Genomic DNA, 22,033 nt, shown 5'->3' with positions numbered 1-22,033 from the left:
AGCTCGCCCCCACGCACTCGCGCCCCTCGCCCTCCCCCCCGCCTCTCTCCTCACGCTGCGTGAGGCTGCGTCAGAGGCGGCACTCGGAGGACATGGCCAATGGGACATGGGTAAGCCTCTGAGGGACAGCGCAGGCGGCCTAACACTGTGGGTGCGCATTTTCTGTCCCCTGCGTCAGTTTGCGTCTTACTGAATTATTATAAGGGAGAGATAGTTTACTTTTGGGTTTGGCCTGGATGTTTTCACAAGTTGAATGTGTGTTGCACTTTGAGTTTTCTGAACAGCAGTTGTGTCAGTCTATGAAACTGGTTCTTATCTTTTACAGGAAGGGTGAAAAGGGATAAGAAGTTGAAAATAATGCAGCCCCCCCAGCTTTTGTAGTATAAGTTGCATATTTTGTGTACGTTAAAAGTGGTATTATGTCAAAACAAACCATAGTTATTTGAAAATGAGATGGTAGTAGGTTTTAAAAATAGGTTATACAGGTATGTATAAATTTTTAAAAATGTATTCCTTTTCTTAGTTTTAGAATTAGTTTTAGAGCGCGTGGCATTAAGTTGACCTTGCGAAGGCAGAATGAGAAAGCAACCCTTCAGTGAATTTGGGAAAGCAGAGCTATTTTGATATAATGCCATTTTTATTTAAACGTTGTACATATGCAGTAGTATCTGTTAAATTGATAGAACAAATGATGGCTTTAACAATCTCTCATGTACAATTTAGGGCTTTTCTGCACACTTGTGTTACTCCTGATTTTCTTGGGAGTTGATCCACAACTATTGGAATAGTTTTGGGCAGTATTCCTCCACGTGTCTGCCCTTACCGTGCATTTTTACAGTTGAGTCAGTTTACTTTTTTCTGCATGTGGCTTAAATAATGAGGATTGTAAAGGGAGGGGGCTGTTGTGCTTGGTGTCATTCTCGGTGCTGTCACCCCCCCCATTTTTAAAAAAGGCCCTAAAGTATTGATAATACCTTAATCAGGTTCTTCGAATTCCCAGCTTTCATTTTTAAAAAGTCTCTAGCTCCTTTCCTCATGGAGATTTGCATTTTCCCTTTTATCTCCATGAGGGAAAGGGCTAGAGGCTTTTTTTAAAAAGCTGGGAATTCAGAGAACCTGCTTGAACTATCATCACTCGTCTTCGGAGGGGGGGGTAGCTTAATGATGACAACAGTCCAATAATTGAAAAGTGGTCTGGAAGTGGGGGTCCCGGTGGGACTCCCCCCTGACAGAAACACAGAAACAATACACACTAGGAGAAAAGCGGACTCAAAATTGGCTTCCAGAAAAGCATCAGGGTAAAAGTAGCCCAAGGTTATCTAGCAAGCTTCCATGGCAGATTGGGAATTCAAACTTGCGTCTCAGATCATAGCCTGACACTGTAACCACTATACTACACCACACTGAATGGCTAGCTTCTGCTCCCAAACACAATAGGAATTTTTGAGTAGTCTTTTGGGAGCAGTTTCTCCTTTAGAATCGTTTTTTTCTTTCTCAGCTCTGGATAAACAGTTGTCACCTTCTTCACAGTCCTTCATTCCCCTAATTTTATGTTATTTATCACAGATCTCACTGCATTTGCCATTCCAAGTTTGCACCATTCAGTATCTCTGCTGTTGGCTTAATTAAGCAAAAAGGTGCTTAAAAACTGCTGCAAAAATTGCATGCAGTTGAAGTTAAGCTTTGTATTTTTCCATGATTCCACTTAATGATTCCACTTAAATGCAGGTTATTAGATTGTTTTTTCTTGTATTTTCTTTTTAAAGCCATTATCTTTGTAGCAGTAAAGAGGGTGATAAGTGAAGGAGATATAACAGTTTGCAGTGATGCATCTAAAGCTACATTGCAATTATGCACTTTTCCAATCTATGTAAAAGTACAGTTTGAAGGAGCATTTATTAAATGAAAGTAGAAAGTGAATGTATGACAGCTTTCTAAATCGATAGTTTTGATATGAAGATAGACAAATGAAATATATCACATTCCCGCACAGATTCATTTTCTATGAGAAAATGTATTCTGTGTTAGCCACAAGATTCCTGTTTATTCTTGTCTAGGAAGCCTGCCTAAGCCACACTTTCAGTTCTAATCCTGCTTTGGCAAAGGAGTAGGGCATGAAATCTGACAGTGATTGTATTGTCCAGTAATTCTCTAATACAAATGAGTTCTTGCTCATCTACATTTTCTACATTCTACATGGACTAATTCAATAGGATTGTCCTGAATCAGTGCATAAATATTTTAAATATATACTACCAATCTGTGTTTTTTAACAAAGAGATTTAAACACGGATTTTAAAATATCCAATTAAAAGATTTAATTAAACTCACACAGCTTTATAATTACATAAAGTACACTACCTAGCCTCTCTGTCCTGGACATTCATAGTAAAATTTATACCTATGTTTTTAAAATTGTATTCTGGAAGAACTTTCAGCATGTGGGGTTTTTATTAAAGTCAGATAATAATACAGTCCCTTGCAATTGTGAGCAAAAGATACCTCAACTGAAAAGTTTTCACCTTGCATCTAGAACTAAAAAGGCTAGGCGCAAAGTGAACAACTGCTGGAGCATATTCCTACAATTGAAGAAGAATCCTCGCTACATAGATCCCCTCTCAAATTACTTTTTCCAATTGGAGAGTTAATGGGGGGGAGATTCAAATCAATAAATGACAGCATGGTTGTGGCTTGGCACGTAAATGTGAAATTGCTTCAAAAAGAAATTCAGAGTGTTACAATTTTCAAAGTAACATACATTTATCATAAACCCAACAACTTTACAACTAGAGGTAAAACTGAATCATAATGGCTAGGGATGGGCATGACTTGGGTCATGAACCTCATTTCGTGATGAAGTTGCCCAGTTTGTGAGCTGGCAGTGGACCTCCATGTTTTTCATGGAGGTTTGTGTGGTTCGTATAGGCAGTTCGTTCGTTCGTTCGTGAGTGAACTTGCCACTTGGACTTCACTGCTATGTGGTGCAGCATGCAAAAGTCATGTTCCCTTTAAATGGCTTTTGCAAGCTCTTCTCCCCTTCCATTCTGCTGGCCTTGGGGAGCTCCCCCACCTCATCACAAACTTTATGAAGCGAACCGGTTCCGTAAATAGGGAGGCTTGTGTGGAGGTTCGTGGTTTGTTGTTGTTGTTCAGTCGCACAGTCGAGTCCGACTCTTCATGACCTTATGAACCACAACACACCAGGCCCTCCTGTCTTCCGCTGTCCTTTGGAGTTTGCTCAATTTCATGTTCGTTGCATCAGTAACACTGTCTAACCATCTCATTCTTTGTTGTCCCCTTCTTTTACCTTCAATCGTTCTCAGCATCAGGGTCTTCTCCAGTGAGTGTTCCCTTCTCGTTTGGTGGCCAAAGTATTTGAGCTTCACCTTCAGTATCTGTCCTTCCAGGGAATAGTCAGGGTTGATTTCTTTTAGGATTGACTGATTTGATCACGTTGAGTCCAAGGGACTCTCAAGAGTCTTCTCCAGCACCATAACTTAAGAATCTATTCTTCTGTGCTCAGCCTTCCTTATGGTCCAACTTTTGCAGCCATTGCTTTGACCATATGGACTTTTGTTGGCAGGCAGGCTGATGTCTCTACTTTTTATTATGCTGTCTAGGTTCGCCATCGCTTTCCTCCCAAGGAGCAGGCGTCTTTTAATTTCATGGCTGCAGTCACTGTCTGCAGTGATCTTGGATCCTAGGAACGTGAGGTCTGTCACTGCTTCCATGACTTCACCTTCTATTTGCCAAGGAGTGATGGGGCTGGGTGCCATGATCTTAGTTTTTTGATGTTGAATTTCAAGCCAACTTTTGCGCTCTCCTCTTTCACCCTCAGCAAGAGGCATTGTAGGTCCTCTTCACTTTCCGCCATTAGAGTGGTATCGTCTGCATATCTGAGATTTTTGATGTTTTCCCCAGCAATCTTAATTCCGGTTTGTGATTCACCCAGACCGGTATTTCCGATTATGTACTCTGCATATAAATTAAATAAGCAGGGTGACAATATACATCCTTGTCATACTCCTTTTCCTATTCTAAACTAATCAGTTGTTCCATATCCGATTCTAAGATCAGTTTTCCCAGTTCGCGCCTGTCCCTAGCTATGAATATAGCAACACTTAATATCCTTCAGAAAGGGCACTCAGAACAAAAGCAAATCCTTGCAATAAGTGTCCAGTAACACAAGGAAAAAAGAAAGTCCAAATGCAGGGCTGCTCCTTCTCCATATGCTCTTTCAGTGGCTCTTGCTGCTATACTGGGTGCTTTCTTTCTCTGGCAAAGAAATTAGCAGTTCTCTCAGTTTAGCTCTAGGCCTTTTCTCTCCTGCTGCAAGCCAGACTGACTGAGGTGGTGGGGCTCTTGCAGTTGGCAATATGTGAGCGAATTTACTAACTGCCCATGCATATATATCTGTATATCTTTTCACAAAGTTAAAGTCAACTTTGAGTACTTCGTTCATAAAAGAATAAAAGTCACCTGTTCTGGATGGGGTTGCCCTCCCCGTGAAGAAACAGGTCCATAGTCTGGGAGGTGCTCTTCAACCCAGGCCTACTGCTTGATAAGCAGGTCTTTCTGGCTCTTTGGCAGCAGAAAGGTGGGGTACAAATTTTGTAAATAAATACAATAATTGAAGCACAGAGTATATATATTTTGCAGAATAATTTAATCAATATACCCTTCCAAATCAGATCCATATTAAAAAGAAAAAAGAAAAGGGGTTAAAAAAAAGCCTAGGCACAGGTAACTCTGTGTGTTACTGTATATAAAGGTTGCAGTAGAGATGAGAGTAGGCAGCACTTATTGTAGTGGTGGTTTCTGTTGAATAGTGTGTTTATGTGAATGGCTGTAATTGGGTACTTATGAGAGCAATACTGTATGAATAATGTGAACATGTATATTATTGAATGTTTGTGTTATTGTGTATTTAAAAAACACATATCTTGAAATGTATGTTTGGTTTCCATGTGTGTATATTTAATATGGTTCATAGTTTAAATATTAACTCCACCATAAACTGAACAAACCCTTGAAGAGAGAGAAGATCGAGTGACTGTATTTTGTTTCTGCTTCTTCAGATTTCTTATCAGTACACCAGAGTTTAGGAAGCAAACATATATAGGGGTTGAAATGCGTGTAATCAGTTTGAATGATTTAAGTGTTGAATCTCTTCTTGAAGACAAGTTTTTCTTTATTGGTTTATTTGTTATTCAGCTGCATCTAGACTTATCCAAATTTGAGCTTGGTTTACAAATGCAGCAGAATGAGACGGTAGAATGGGCTGTTCTAAACAATGCACATATCAGAGATACAGTATCGTTTTCTCATGACTGACTTGTTTGGGAGAGTTATCCATGTATATTTGTTATCATAAGTTGAACTGGTAGCTTGTCATCCACTCCAGGACTACACAGGAGAGGATACAGTATATATGATGTAATACATAAAAATTTCAGGAATCTATCTTATTTTATGGATGATTTTACATGGTACTTTTAGTGTGTGGCACTCTGAACATTTACATTATGTTCACGGGGAACAAGGTTTTTGGTATTTTCCAACCAGCCATGTAGAATTGTAGCCAGAAAATTTGCTGTGGGACCCCCCAGGGGGCATAATTAAAACACCACATAGCCCTGATCCCTCCCCTCCTCCCTCTGAGAGAACCCTTTTGCAAAGAGCAGAATCAGGCTGCAAGGCCAAATCCACCCACCCTTGAGGCCAAACTTGCCTGCACACAGAAAGCTAGCCAGGGAGGCTTTGGGCTAGCCCATTGTCTGCCACGCTGGCTTTCCAGGGGAGGCTGTTCTCCCACCCAAGGAGAACAGCTCATGGGGCTCCTGAGGAGCCCCACAGGAAGCACCCAGAGCTAGTGGGTTCGCTTTGTCAGACACACCCATGAGGGAGTGAGAGGTCAGGAGGACCTGCCTGCCTGATCCTCTCAGGTTCCCCCCTCTCTCCGGCCTGCTCTTTCTCCCCCCTGGTTGGAGCAGGACAGTCTTGGGCTGCTCACTTGCACCCCAGACTTACTCAGTAGATTGCACGTTTGCCTCCAGTCCATCCTGCTGGAGCCCATCGGGTGGGGAGCGAGTGTCTCTTGCTGGCCCTGAGCCCAAGAGTGCTGTGCTGCACTGGATGGGGGGAGGGCAGGCACAGCTCAAGCAAGTAAAAAAAGGATCAATGTGAGGGAGGACTTGGGGTGGAGGGCAGGAGGGGCAGGGCAGATTCAGGGTGGGGCATGAGGTTCCAACATGGAGCTATATGAGAGAATAGAGCCTGGAGACTACCTAGCTGCCTGCACCTATAGTTCTCATTCTAAAATACCGTTGTCTACAATTGCCTTTAAAACCTAGCAATGACTTGTGAAATAAAAAGCTTCTAGAACTCTGGGAGGGGAGAACAACCCATTGGGACTTAAAAACAAACAAACCTTGACATCATGGCAATACTGACTGACATTTGCACAGGCAACACACATCCTAAGTACACCATGCATCACCTCACAGTGGGAACAGTTCTAGGGTGCTAGGTTTTCACTTATACTTATTAATATAAAAGAACTTTGAAAAATGTAATCCCTATTCGGCAGACTGAAGTGGGTACAGTGTTATGCCAACTTCTCCAGGAAAACCTCATTTTGTTATATGTGTAGATGTGGTGTCATTACTACCGTACACAATAGTGCCCAAAAATGCAGGTCAGAAACTTTTCTGTGGAAATTTTTTAGTGCTTTATTTTTCTATGGAAGATTTTCCACTCCATGAAATTTGTTGTTTCATAGAACTTAACAACAATGAATGCATGCCATTGCCAATACAATGTCCAGGAGGGAATATTTTGCAGGTTAAAAACCATAATTAAAACGTGGAGCTCAGCGTCTGGCGTCTGCATCGGTCCTACAATGTCTGTCAAACTTGTCAGTTTCTGAGTGGTAATTAATATTTTACAGGTGATTATCCCTAGAAAATGTGTGAGACGGTACATGTATGTTTTACTGATTAGTAAACCAGGGTTTGGGGGATAAAACAAGAAATGCATATAATAAGCCAAATAAAAATGAAGTAATATAAATAAAATAAGTGGCAATTTGTCAGATTGGCTGTGTAGATCAAATCAAAACCAAAGCTAGAATTCTTATTTATGGTTGCTTCCACACAAGGGTAGGAAAAAGTGCCCCTCCTGTAGAAGCAGCACCAAGAAGTATGGGAGTGGGTCGGAGTAGTGTCTGCATGCCCTATCCCCTTGCCATTTGTTACTGTCCATATTGGACCCCTGTGGCCTGGCAGCCCACCCTTCCCAGCTGAGCCATGGCTCAGCAGTGCAAGGGGAAAAGCCTGTTGAAGGGCTAAGAGCGTTCGTGGGATAGGAAATGCAAAAGTTAGTTTTGCCATCTTGGAGTTTAGCCCTGCCCCTTCTCTGTATTTTTTGCAGCAGAGTATCCACATGGATGCTCCACCTCCAGCCACCCTGGAGGTCCTACTTTGAGCTAGGTCTTTGTAAATTTTCCTTTCATCTGGATCAAAGGGAAAAGCCCCGGAAGGCCCATGAGTTGTGCTCAGAAGGAGCAGAACGTATGAAAGCTCCCAAATGAAATCCCCATGTGGAAGCAGCCTCTATGTCTCCTCTCACATGGCAGAAGGGACTTGTAATCACCAATTTGGTATAGAACCAAAAGTAATGCAAGTGATGAGGTGTTGCAGCAATCTCCATGGACAAGAGTTAATTCTGTTGAAATAGATGGGTGGAGAGCCACATCCATGGCATATCATCCACAGTTCTTTGAGTGTACTAAAATTAATGCTTCCAGTACCTTTGCCTTCCCCCTTATTAAATAAACAATGCAAGGAAAATACATGCTGATTTTTAAACAAGTATTATTCCAATAAATATAATTTCTCATAAAGACTTGTCTGAATACAACGTTTAAACCATACAGGCAAAGAGTGGCAGATTTTCCAGATCAAACTGGAAACCAAGTAGTATTTCTGTCTTGATTTTTATTGCCACCCAGACTTCAAATTCGTTTCTCATTTGTGGTAACCAAGTCAGTATGCATGAATATTGGTACTCTCCCCTAAGGAACTACATGTCTTTTTCTGCTGTTGTTTTGTTTTTAACCACAATACAGCAAAAGGTTTTCTGGTGCACCACCAATGGAAGCAGTCATTGTTTGCCCTTGTGTGTAGATCAGGCTTTACTTCAGTAATTTGTGTTCCAGTACACTAAGTTACAGGATTTCCAAAGAAGGAGGGGAAAAAGCCCCGTGGCACCGTTCTGTGGAAACTTACACATTGTACAAGTTCTTCTGATTGCATAATGGATAGGTTGTATAGCAGTTCTTGTATATCTAGGAGCAGAAAACTGCCTTCAGATTTAGTTTCACTTTTCTAGTATAGCACCAAGTGTAAACAGGGAGAACACATTTTTCTTGAGTCTTAGGTCACCTTTGGAACCAAGCCATGAGTTCCTTCCCTTTTAGTTGGTAGAATGGAATTTATGAGCCCACCCAATGACAGATAATCAAGCAGGGAACTCTATTCTGGGGTTAATTGGCTCAGTGGACAGCTAATCCATTGAGGTTAATGAAACCTTAATTAGAACATAGTTCATTTTAGCTAGATCTGTTCTTCTTATAAGTGTCAAATAAACTACTCTAATGTATGGTAACATCTGTAAGAGAGGTGCTTATGTCGGATGATTCCTTTCAAATGCTTCTGCTTGCCTGCTAATGTGAACCATATTTTGGTTGGGAGTTAAGTTTAACATGGTTTTTCTATCATAATATTATAGTGATTGAACCTTTTGAACACTCCATGCCACATAGGTATTTAACAGCTTAGCATATTTTTAAGGGCTGAAGGCTAGGCATGGACAACTAGACTAATGAGCTGCAATAAATGAATGAAATGGCAAAAATAACTTGACAGTGGTTAGTCTTATGACATTTTTTTTCTCAAGCAATTGATAGTGTAAGATATTTGCTGTTAATCTTGCAGCTCACTTAGTAAGATTCATACATGGCTGGATTCATGGTTAAGCATATTCTATTCACTAACAAACACAATAAGTAAAACTATTAGATAAATAGAACTGCAGATTTGATATAACCAGGCTTTGAGTGTTGCTTCATAAACTGAAGCCTATACTGGGTCTTTCCCATTCAACCATACTATGATTTGTGGGGGTATCCTTCGTAAATTCCTCCTCGAAGACGTTCAGAGCTCAGTGACTTACGCTGTGGCAAAATTTTGTTGCTTAGCTATTAGGAAACGTAAACTTATTTTAGCTGAAAAAATTGTATGATTCTCTTATTAACATTATTTTATTTTACTAATTTTATTAACTTTCTCTTGTTAATGTTTTTATACTATTCCCATGTTGTTACTGTTCTAATCCTTCTTATATCAGAATTGCACTGATTTACTGGCTCTTGCTGCAGTAAATTAGATCGGATTGGATTTGTGGGGGTACATCAAAGCTGAGACAGGTTGACAAAATGAACAGATTCCATCTTTCAGACTGCTCTTTAGATCCTAATGATAAATGTGAGAGACCATCTGTATTTGCATGTGCCATTGATCTCCTGTATTCAATGTCATAAGTGTAGCCTGCTCAGAAGAGAGCCCATCATTGCATTCGAGCTGCAGCTGTTAAGGAAATTCCCTTTTGTGGAATCAGGATAGAAACTAGAGGCTGGTGGTCAGTGATACAGATACTGACTGAATTTCTTTACACCCCAAATTAGAAAGGGCCTCTGTATGCATTTGTTCATAATTAGATCTGGAGACAAATGCTTTTGGCCTTTCTTGATTATCAAGCATCACATGATATATTACTTCTCCTTTTCCATGTGGAGAAGCATCATATGCTTGGTTAATGGGTAAAGATGGATCGAAGTGCATCAGCAGATTGTCCGATGTCAACCAACTTCATGGCTTCTGAGAAGGCTTCTTCATAGACATGTGATCATATTGCTTTTGGTCCTTCTGCAGCAAACAGTTCAGTGAATGCAATACGCTTTCTAAGTTTGGCACAAATTGACTCAATATAGTTAACAGAACCTAGGAATGAGTTGAATTGTGACACATCCTTGAGCTGTGGGGTTTCCAAGACCATCCTAATTTTTTTGGGCACTTACATAAACCTTGTACATCTGTGATATGCCTTCAGTATGTTAATAACTCTCTTTAAAAGATTGGATGTTAACATATATTCCTCTACTTGTTCCAGTACCATTTGCAAAATTTGCAGATGTTCTTCATTACTTTCACTTGTAACAATATCATCCAGATAGCACTGTGTTCTTGCGATATCTTACAAAACTTGATGTTTTGCTACGTCTCTTTTTTGAAAGCAAGACAGCCACAACATTGAACCTTATCTGCATATTCATCTCTGTAACTTTGGACATTTCTTCAAGATTGAACACTGTTATATTTATACTCTATATCATTGCTGTCAGTGCACTATAATAATCAGGTTATACTAGGGTCTTTATTGTATATCATAAGTATATAATTCAATTAATTAATAAAGTTATAGTAGTATATTAGAATTGTGTGCTTCACTTTGGAAAGTCTGCCTTCCTTTTGCAAATGGTCCAGTCCACTTTGTGGCTAATACTATAACAGGTGTGACTCAGTGAAACTTATGCCATACATTCTGAGGTAGTATCAGTTTTACTTTTATACTTTAATATTCCTGTGCCTTCTTTGAATGTTTCTGATGCCTGGATTAAAATATCTTCTTTGAGTTGTGTAACTGGTTTTTGTACGACTGATTGCAGCACCTTTATGGATATCTAGTCCAGGGGCAGTTTCTGTACCCATTCATGCCCCTGCAGTGCTGTCCCACCTTTCTCAACTACATATAAGTCCAAAAAGCATTTGCTGTTATGTTCTACATCAGCTTGTACAGAGGAGAAAAAACAGTGGTTCTGATACATCTTTAACAAAAGAGAGGTTTTGTTCATCTTAATATTTAAAGGATTTTTTTGTATATTCTGCTTGTGAAATGGACACTGCTGCATTTCTGTCTACACTTGGTGTCAACCAAATGGCAAATTTGTCCATTTTGCTCATATTACACATTTCCATACTTGTGAGACCAGAGGTGTCGAACTCATTTGTTATGAGGGCCAGATCTGCCATAAATGTAACTTCGTTGGGCTGGGCCTTGCATGCTATAAAATGTACCACAAGGTACCAGAGATATAAACTTTATAAAGATGATTTCAGATGCCTAATAGCAATAGTAGGCATGATTGGATTAGATATGATATGCAGAGGGGAAGTAGGTGTGGAGGTATCAGCATTGGTAATGAGATAAGAAACCTAGGTCTCAGTTCCATCCAGGAGGATTCAGTCCAGGAGGATGCAAAGAATAAATGGACATAAGTCTGACATTAGAAACCACAACATTCAGTTGCTGACCTAAGAGTAGCAGTGCTCTTACAAAGGAATTTCAAAGGGAGATTAGAAAGAGAGACTTGCATCATCCTAGACTGGATTGAGACCTAGTTTTCCTGTCTCATTACCAGTGTGTGCTATTATCATCTGAAATCACTCCACTCCCAAACACAGACCCTCCACACAGTACCCTCTCAGATAAACCACCTCAGCTGAAAGGAGATAAAAAACACTCACCCCTCTAGCAGCTCTATCTCCTGCTCCTTTTCAGAGCTCAGCTGGGTCAGAAAAGTGAAATCTTTTACCACACCAAAAACATGGGCTTGTGACCCTAGGAGGATTGCCGGCTCCAGGATAGGAAATATCTGGAGATTTTGGGGGTCAAGCCTGGGGAGGGTGAAGTTTGGGGAGGGGAGAGACCTCAATAGGGTATAATGCCTTGGAGTCCACCCTCCAAAGCAGCTATTTTTTTTTCCAGGGGAACTGATCTTTATCATCAGGAAATAGTGTAATAGTGGGAGATATCCATATGCCACCTGGAGGTTGGCAACCCTAGAATCTAGTAGTTTGTTCCTTATTTTATGCATCCATGTCTCCTCTCTAGCTCTGTTTTGGAGTTCCACTGCATCCCTAGCTTCTGTTTTTATTGTCACTCCAATTTCTACTGCACTTAAGCTTTCTTTGTATGCTGTCATTTGTAAAGTCCACATTCAAATTAATCTCTTAATGCATCAAGTTTTTCCTTTAGGATTGCTAATTCTGCATTGGGAAATTCCTGGAGATTTGGGGGTGGATCCTGGGGAAGGTGAGGTTTGGAGAGGGGAGAGATCTCAGTAGGATATAATACCATACAGCCCATCTTCCAAAGCAGCTATTTTCTCAAGTGGAAATGAAGAAATAGATTGACCTTGCTGGTGCCTCTTTCTGCTATAACTTAGAGGTTTGGACGATAAACGTGGGCGAACAATTTCCATTGTTTCTTTAAAAGACTTGCCTGCAGGCTTCTCTGGAAAAATCAAATTGTCCGCAAGACTTTACATTTTTCCTCCCTTAATACTCAGCAGTGCTGCTATGTGTTTTTCTGGGGGAACTGTTTTTTCTCTCACTGGCTGCCAGAGCAGTCACAGGAAATGGGAGCTGCAGGCAAGGGATGTACCACTACCTGATAGCCCTGTGCTCTAGCCTTTTTGTATATGTAAGCCAATTTTCCACAGCATTATCAAAGGCCTCTATTTGTCCAGTATAGCCTCTACTTGTCCAGTATAGCCTCTATTTGTCCAGTATAGTTTCACAGTGCCAGAATTCTGTACCACAAAATCTTCTTGAATCCCACTTTTGTTGCCAATTGTAGGATATTTGCTGTTAATCATGTTACTCAGTAAGAGTCACCGAAGGGTGAGTTCATGATGAAGCATATTTTATTCAGTAACTGTCCCGGTTCCCTCCGGGACTCTTGCTGGGCCGAACAGGAGATGGGGACCCACAGGCAAATGCTCCCCATGCCAGGTGGCCCTCCCCACCCTTCACTCACCGGCAGCTGTGACGACTCAGGGAGGCCCGGGAAGACAGCAGCGAGGCAGCGGCAGAGTGGCCGGTGGAGGAGATACCCAACGCGAGAGGAGGCCCAAGCCTGTGGCACCAGGGAGGAGTGCCCGGGCTGTTGCAGCATGATAGTGGGGGCTGAGGGTGGGCTCAGGCCCAAGGACATTGGGAGGGTGGCAGCTGGCCCGGGCAGTGGAGAGTCACAGCCAGCAGGCGGTCGGGGGAGAGAAACACCGAGGAACTCTGGTGTGGACCCAGCAGCACGCCCAGCGTGCGTGCCAGCAGGGGCAGGGCCAGACAAGGGCGGAGCCACGTCCTACCCTTTGTAGGGGGACAGAGCCAGCAGGCGGGGGGTGGCTTGGGAGCGGAGGGGAGGATAAAAGGACTATACAGAAATGCAAACATAGGTTCATATCGTAACACATGAGAGTACAATAAAGAAAGAGAGAGAGTGCAGAGCATGGAACCTGAGGGGCAGGGAGGTAAAGTAACCTCCCCCAAGGATTCCTGGGCCAAAGCCCCTTTCTTTCCTGCCCCTTTCGGGCCCCCTCTGTCCTCCCGCGCCTCTCCGGTGACCTGGAGACATGCCTAAAGGATCTTCCCACCCAACCCAGTGGCTTAGGGGACAGAGGAGTCATGGCGGCGCAATGGCGACAGGGGGAGACTGTGGGAGTCCCGAAGAGCTGTGACAGTAACAAACAGAGGAAGTAAAACCAGTAGATACAACAGGAGATTCAACATAACCAGCTACTAAGGGAAACATAACTGTGGATTCAGACATATTCAAATATATAACAGATAATGCTAAGCCTATGAGCATTAAAGGTGTAAATGGATTCATACTATTTGGCATCTGAAAAATGTGTGAATTTATGGGAAGCTTCAAGTCCTACTGGATATGCAAAATGACATGGGATTTTGAAAAAGGTATTATAGTAGGCCTGGTTGGAATTTAGAAACTCTAGTGGTTCTGGGAAGAGTTTCCAGTGGTCATACATGAAATTTAGTGACATAAAACTTTATCTTTCATTGGTATTATGCATAACACTTCTGTTTCTTGCTCAGTTATCTCCAGTAACCAAGCTGCATTGTTTGTGGTTTCTTCTTTCCACTCTGATCCTTTCTTTTTGAAGAGTTAAATTTATTATTCTACCCCAAAGTTACTAATTACACTTGGGCAGAATAAGTACATGTGCCAGTTTTTATCTTTCTCATGGGAGAATTCACTTCCTTTGTCACAAAACAAAAATATTTTTATTAGCAAGCAGAATCATTTATATTGCCTACTTTTATACCTTCCTTCATCTGTCATCCTCCTTAAAGTCCTTGTTGTTCATATCAATACACAATATGTATTAACTGCATGACAGAGTCAATAAAAACCTGATGGAACGTCTTGAGGAAGTTTATTTGTTGTTTTGAGTGTGGATTTTCAAAAACCAGGTTCTTTGTATATGTGCAGAATGAGATCCACTTTTTCTGTTTGAATAATATGGCAAATTTCTTGATGCAGTGTATTTCATGGTTGGTAAATATATCAAGCAAAAAGAGGATTATTTCTGTCATTTGAATTTTTTTCAAAGCATGGACTCCATTACTGAGGTTTGGTTCTCTTTTCTAGCTGGAACATGATATGTAGGAGGTTAAGGTACATTACTGTGATATGCTACAAATATACTACAGCCCTACAAGGAACACAAAGATGTATAAGAACCCAGTTTCCTTAGCTTGTGAAAGAGGGAACCAAATTCTTCCTGCCAAAAGATCTTCTGCTTTCATCAAACTGTACGGGGCTTTTCTGTATCTCCCTCCTTCCCTTTAATTTCAGTCCAATTTTGTTAGAATTCAGATGAGAATTTGCCCATGCTGAACCCAACAATATATGGAGACTAATACTCAGTGTTGTGTAGTAGTTGGAGTGTCAGACTAAGATCTGGGAATCCCTACTCTGCCATAGAAGCTTTCTGGGTAACCTTGGGCCAGTTACATACTTTCAGCCTAACCTACCTCACAGGGTTGTTGTACAGATTAGATGGATGAGAGGAGAAGGTTGTAAGCCACTTTGGGTCCCATTAGGGTTACCAACCTTCTGGTAGCACCTGGAGATCTCCTGCTATTACAGTTGATCTCCAGATTACCAAGATCAGTTGCCCTGGAAAAATGGCTGCCTTGAAGGGTGGATTCTATGGCATTATACTCTGCTGAATCCCTCCCCAAGTTCCACTCCCCCGAAATCTCCATGTATTTCTCAACCTAGTGCTGACAACTCTAGTCCCTGTTGGGGAGCAAAGTAAATAGATGAGGTAGATAAATGAAGTATATAAATAGAATCATAGATTTGGAGGGGGCCATACAGGCCATCTACTTCAACCATCTGTCAATGGATCAGCCTAAATTATACCCTAGTAAGGTATCTTTTTTATTTAGCAAGAGAGGAGGGTACACATGATTGCACAGTCTTGGGATCTCATTTAGTACCTCTTTTACTTTACGCTGATGACGCTACTGTTCTTTCTTACACTAGAATTGGTCTTCTAAGATATTTACAAGCTTTTCATAAGTTTTGTGAAGATAATGCACTAAATATCAATTATTCAAAATCCAAAGTATTAGTTTTTTCGAAAAATTGGAAACTTAAAAAATGGACAATAGGTAATACTGAAATTGCCCAAGTTAAAAAAATCTTCAAATATTTAGGAATCTCATTCAATATAACTTAAATTGAACAGCACATAGAGCTCGAATTACATTGGTAGCTAAGCGACCTCCCTCCCTCCTTAAGCAATTCATTTTTACCAAAGGGAACCAATATATTCCATCAGCAATAAAAATCTTTGAAGCCAAAATTTTATCACAGTTATTATATTGGTGCCCAGTTTAGATAAGGGTGTTTAACAATGAAGTTGAAAGTATCCAAGCAAATCTCTTTTTGCAACTCCTAGGTGTACCTTATTCGGCACTATGCATTGAATTGGGCCAACATCTTACAGATATGAAAACCTGGTTAGCTACCTTTAAATTTTGGTTCAAAATATATTTCAGAGCTTCAACAAATTTATTTCATGATTAAAAAACAACCCACACAATGTTAATTGGTTTTCAGGCATTGAAAAGAAAATTCACCAATTAGATTTTTCTGCTGTTTATTTCCTTTTGTTGAATGAAACCGCTATCTTCTGAACAATTAAACAAAGATTGTTTGATTTAGAAATTCGAAAACTGTGCCGATTACATCCTCATTCTTCATCTCAGGCTTTTTTGCATCTTGTAATACAACATAACCAAATGGCTAAGTACCTTCACAATCTTGACGTTCCTTCACACAGTAGAACATTTACTCTAGCTCGATTAAACGTCCTTCCCTCAAATATGCTATTAGGCAGATTAGGCAAAAAAAAAATATCCCGTTTCATGAAAGGGATTTCCTTAAAATCTCTTGACTCAATTCAACATATCATTCTAGATTGTCAATGTCATACAGCCATTTGTAAGGCTCTTTTACTGCTGTCATTGATCTTTAATTCTAATGTTAATAAATATAGAATTATCCAATATTTCTTAAATAACACCAACCCTGAAATTACAGCTTTGGTCGCTAAGTTTCTAGCTGAAGTGATTAAAATCAGATACTGGTTTTTAAACTGAATTATATGTATTTTAATTGCTGATTATAATATTTTAGTTTGTTGGAATTGTTACTATATGTATTTTACTGTTCTCATTATGCCATTAAAGTTGACTGTACTGAACTGAACTGATTGCACAGTCCACTTATGAACCTAGTTAAACATAATTAAGACATTTTCAGGTGCGTAGCTTTGTTGGTCTGCAGCAGAAGGGCAAGATTTGAGTCTAGCAGCATCTTTAAGATCAACAAGTTTTCCAGGGTATAGTTATGACATAGTTAAGACATTGAATCTTTGTTATGTTTCAATAATGCTTTAAGCTAGGCTCTGGAAAAGGGTGTAGATCTCTAGACTGGCTTGACATGATCAGTCACTCTTCCTGAGTTTTCCTCCTTCGGATTTCTTGGCACCTGGTTTTATGAAAGAAGCCTAGACTAACTTGATCAATTTAAAAAAATGACCTTTTCCAATCATAAAGGATGCCTATTCAGATTTTCTGTGGGAAATATGTATTCCTAAAATGTTTTCCTCTTCTTCCTCTTCTCCAGTCAAAATCAATATTGCCAATTAGCAAGACTGAGAAATACTTTTTAACATTTATTATTTTCCTTTTCTAGATGAACACAACGATGTACAAAAGAAAACTTTCACAAAATGGATAAATTCTCGCTTTTCTAAGGTAAGTATGTCTTGAAAACAGGAAGACAGTTACCTTGGATTAGAAAATGTAGCCTTATACATCAGAAATCTCTGTGTTAACTAGTGTACAGTGTAAATAAAGCTGTATGTGACCCTTCAAAATATTCATTCTTTTTCCTGAACCAAAGAGATTTTGCATTCAACAGCAGACAATATAGTTGAGCTAATGCCCATATAAAAAAGAATTTGTGACACATGATGAAATTCATTTATTCAGTTCATTCAGTCATTCATTCAATTTCAGCTTGGTGCTTATTGGTATTTGGAGAACTTGATCTTGTCATAATATGGTAAAAGTCTGCTTACAATATCCTGAATGCATTAAAATGGATTTTGTTGACTGCCCTCACAGAGCAGCTTGATGAAACATTCAGGGAACTTCCATGCTGACCAAGCAAAACTACTAGTTCTTGTAAGCTTATGTTGTTCTAGCTTGCTGTATAGATCTATTTCCTGTTCTACCACTTGTCCCCATACTAAAATTTATTGGCTGTATTTCTCAAGTACGAAAAAAGTGGCAGATATTTTAATCCCATTACATTACTAAACAGGGAATGTTGCTTATAGATTCAGTTATTTTGCTATATTTTAATTATGTTCAGCACACAAGCAGAAAAAATAAACATATCAAGTTGAGTATAATCGTGATCGTAAGACTGCGTGCAACCTGTAGTTTGGCTCTTAGGATTCTGCAAAGGATTCTACATTAAAAGGATTCTAGAAACATGTACACACACTGTTTTCCTGCTACAAATCACCCCCTCTAGCGAGCTGCTTGGCCTAGAACTAATCTCTCATCTGTTCTCTCCATGAGACTACAGCCCTGGCAAATAACAAAATGCCTAGCCTTGCAAAAGATATCTCCCCCCCCCCCCCGTTGCATATCTTGGAAAAGTGAAGTGTCCACCTAGGCTCAGGGCCATGTCATGTGCAGGAAATTTGCTGGATGTCCAATGCTTGCACAAGTGTACATAGTCCTGTCTGTTCTGCAGTAGTTACTAATGGTGCAATATGTGGTGCCAAAGAAGTGAATAAGACTGGCCATAGCATTTCCCTTGGGTGGGGGTTAAGAGATCAAATATAGTTTTGGCTTGGGGAATAGCTGATCCTTTCTGTCAGGTTAGAATAGCCTGTAGCACCATGTTAAAACCTCTAGTAATACTGTACAATGAAACTGGAGTTGTTGCAGCTTAGATGCAAGGGATGACTAATCTACTTCCAGTGATGCATATACTGGTTTAGGTGAAGTAATCCACATTGATCTAGTGGTTTTATATGTGAGATATCATGGTGAGACAGAGAGGATCATGTGTTATTCCTTCATAAGGTTCTGCCAGAATAGGATTTTAGATGATAAAATGTCTTCAGCAAAATACGGTTTCCATGGTATAAAATTTAATACCCAGGAGTCAATGCTGGGATCATTAGGACTTTGATAGTCGAGAAATATCCACAAGTGAGTCAGAGTATGGATTTATGGTGCTTTTGTTAAGTGACATGTAAACTTATGGATCTGAAATCACAAGGGCTTTGTTAAAGTGCTATTGTTTATCCAGTGGACATTTTAATTGCTTTTGAATATTAACCATAAGGTCACTGCATGCCTTTTGAATGTGTATGCTGAAGGAAAATAGGTTTGTGTTACAACATATATAAAAATGCAATGTGCAGGAAAATTGAGAACATCATTATTTGATAGTCTTATTATAATAGCACAAGACACTTCACAAGTGGTTTGCACTTCACTGGGCATGCATTTGAAATGCTTGAGTTCCATAAAACTATTACTACTTTGTACCATTGAATATACTGAGAACGGCTTTTGCACTTTAATTTTGCTGCCTTTCCATACATAATGTTCTGTAAAAAGGAAATATAATTTAAAGTAGTTGTTACTGTAATGTCAGGTAATTTTGCGTCATATAGAGATATAGAAAGAACCTCCGTTCATCCAGAAACAGCAACAGCAAGGCCTAGATAGTTGGTGCTGTTTTACTGCAGAAAACAAAACCTCTTTAACAGCATACAAAATTTAATAAAGTTGTCTAAGTACAGAATAAAAAATTGAAGGTCTGAATTCTGTCACAGAAGCTACAATGAAACATTGGAGTTATGAACGCTTACCTAACATTGAGATATGCCTTTTATATATGTATTGCTTTATGAAGAACTAGCCTGGTGCCCATGCTTCACTACGGTATTTAAGTTCCGTAAATCCACTTATAATACTGATTATGTGAAATTTGAAATGTCACATTTGTTGGAGGAATTCTAACAGAGAAGATTGTAGTGTAAGAAATGAAGTGAGACATATGTACTTTTTTTCTGTACTGAAGGACCTCTCTCTAGACCACATTGATGGTTCTTCCCTCAGGTGCTAGGATCACCGGGCTGCTTGATGAGATCACTCTGGAGCAGGCCACATAGAACTGTCCATTTAAGAAGCAGTTGTCTGTTAAGTCAACTCCTGCTACCTTCCACGAAAGTGATGGCCTCTCTACTTGTGTTCCTGGATTGTTTTGCTCATATGGAGACTGTGTTGATCTGAGCACCTCAGGGTGATCTCGCTGGTACTTGGCCTGTGCAACTCAGTGCACTGCAGGAGTAGTATGTGCAAATGTCTTTGCTGCATTCCTAAGTTGTCTCCTCTTTGTAGCATTGGTGTTTCTGGCTTGACGTTTTCCAGGAGTTTTCTTGGGGGCAGTAAGAGGTGAGAGGTGTGAGGGGGAGGCCTGTTAGGTGTAGGAGGTGGGGGAAGTGTGTTGGAAGCCATCAGAGAGGCTGGGCCAGCAGCTTTGCTTTACCTCACAGGTGGTTGTTGGCCATTCCTGATTTCCTCAACTGTCATTAGCTCTGTGCAGTCCCCTGTAACTGTTGGGTTCCCCCCCTCAGAACACTGAGCTCTGCAGCTGACCAATCAGAGAGTGGGGGGTGTAGAGAGGCAGCCACATAGGAATCAATGGGGGGAGCACATTTTCCCCCTTTTGACCCACATAGGGATCAAATTTCTAAAAATCCATTCTTAGCGAGCACCTACACCATGGTAGGAGCGCTCTCCCCGAATTTGGTGTCTCTAGGTCCAGCGGTTTGGCCTGAGCGTTGATTTTATGGTGAGGGGACTTTCTTTTATATATATAGAAGATGTGGAGTATTGATTTTCCAATCTTACTTGACTTGTCTTGACAGACTTTGGGAAAGAAAATAATTGTGCAGTTAGAATTGGTCTTTCTCTGATGAAGACGTTGGAAACGAAAGCATTATCTGGAAACTTTGTTAGAATAGATTATTTTTGGACCTTCTTCAGTTTTTGTATTTTGTAGAAGAAGAAGAGAGATTGGATTTATACCCCGCCCTTCACTACCCAAAGGTGTCTCAGAGCGGCTTACAAACTCCTTTCCCTTCCTCTCCCCAGAACAGACACCCTGTGAGGTGGGTGGGGCTGAGAGAGCTCTTGACAGAAACTGCTCTTTTTCAACAACAGCTCTTGTCAGAACTACAGCTTGCCCAAGGTCATCCAGCCACGTGCAAGTGGAGGAGTGGGGAATACAAACCCGGTTCTCCCAGATTTGAGTTCACGCACTTAACCACTACACCAAACTGGCTCTCTTGACAGACAACTGCCTGTTACTTAGGGAACTTTATTAAATTTTGTATGCTGTTAAAGTATTGACAGATATGTTTGTATAAATGCTGTGAGTATTATTATAGCATCACACACAGCCTTGTTTCCTTTCTGCTCTTCAAGTTGGCAGGTGTGGTTCTTTCATTATTTCCAATAGATTCAAGAGTGGCAGTTGTGTTGCGGTAAAAATAAGGAGGTCTTGTGGCACCTTTTACTGTATAGATGCACTGTAAAGTAAGCTTTTATGGGCTAGAATCAATTTCATCAGATGCAAGGTTTATCCTCAGTTGAGAGTAAGGCAGAAAAAAATGTGCAGTTAAAAGGCAATAAAATACAAGAGGCACATTCTATGTCATTTCTGTGCAAAGCTTAAATGTGCATAAGACAACATAGTGACCATTCCTAGGAAAAGTTACTGGTGAAAAACATAAGTCTTGCTTGGTTTGTAAATTAGTTCATCGTCATTCATGGTGCTGTGTTATCTGTGTGTGCCACAGCTTCTTCATAAATAAATGTATCCTTTCCCTCAGAAAGTTTTTAAATCTTTTAAACTATCACCTACTGATGCTATTTTATCCTTGGAACTCAAACTACTGATATGAAGTGGTGCCTTTCTGCAATTTGGTGTTTGATTTATTTATTTATTCTTTAGATTTGTATCCCACCTTCCCCGAAGGCTCAGGGCGGCTAACAAGGGCATAAATGCCAGATTAAAACAGTAAGAACAGTATAAAATACAATAATACAACATAATACAGTTATTAAAAATATCGGTGCTCCAATACTCACTCTGAATCATAAAACCAAGATGGTGTTCTGAAGATGTTATAACAGAACAACAGCAGTATATGTCCCCACCACCCTGTCATCTGCCAGGAACGTCTCGCACCCCTGATGATACTCGCACCAGCGGTGGTAGAGTGCGGTGATGGAAAAAGTGTTGGTGGAATAATGGTGGCGGCGGCTCTTACTCAAAAGCCTGGTGGAAGAGCTCCGTTTTACAGGCCCTGCGGAACTGCACAAGGTCCCGCAGGGCCCGGATCTCTTCTGGGAGCTCATTCCACCAGGTAGGAGCTGCCACTGAGAATGCCCTGGCCCTGGTCACAGCAAGTTTGATGGTCTTTTTTTAAAAATTT

The 22,033-nt window shown here is 40.4% G+C and overlaps 1 protein-coding gene across 1 annotated transcript in view; it reads left to right on the top strand.

Annotated features, from left to right (window-relative positions):
* The window catches only part of UTRN (utrophin), a gene marked incomplete at its 3' end in the record, with an annotated part of 245,001 nt that overhangs the window by 58,821 nt on the left and 164,147 nt on the right, over positions 1 to 22,033 (top strand). The window contains exon 2 of the mRNA XM_015421983.1: positions 17,194 to 17,255. Within this exon, the coding sequence (XP_015277469.1) occupies positions 17,194 to 17,255 (62 nt within the window). The remainder of the gene's footprint in view (positions 1 to 17,193; positions 17,256 to 22,033) is intronic.

This window comes from Gekko japonicus, unplaced genomic scaffold (assembly GCF_001447785.1).
Source record: "Gekko japonicus isolate JY-2015 unplaced genomic scaffold, Gekko_japonicus_V1.1 scaffold114, whole genome shotgun sequence".
Taxonomy (NCBI): Eukaryota; Metazoa; Chordata; class Lepidosauria; order Squamata; family Gekkonidae; genus Gekko; species Gekko japonicus.
Note: the sequence above shows the minus strand (reverse complement) of the source record. Positions and strands in the feature narration are given on the sequence as shown.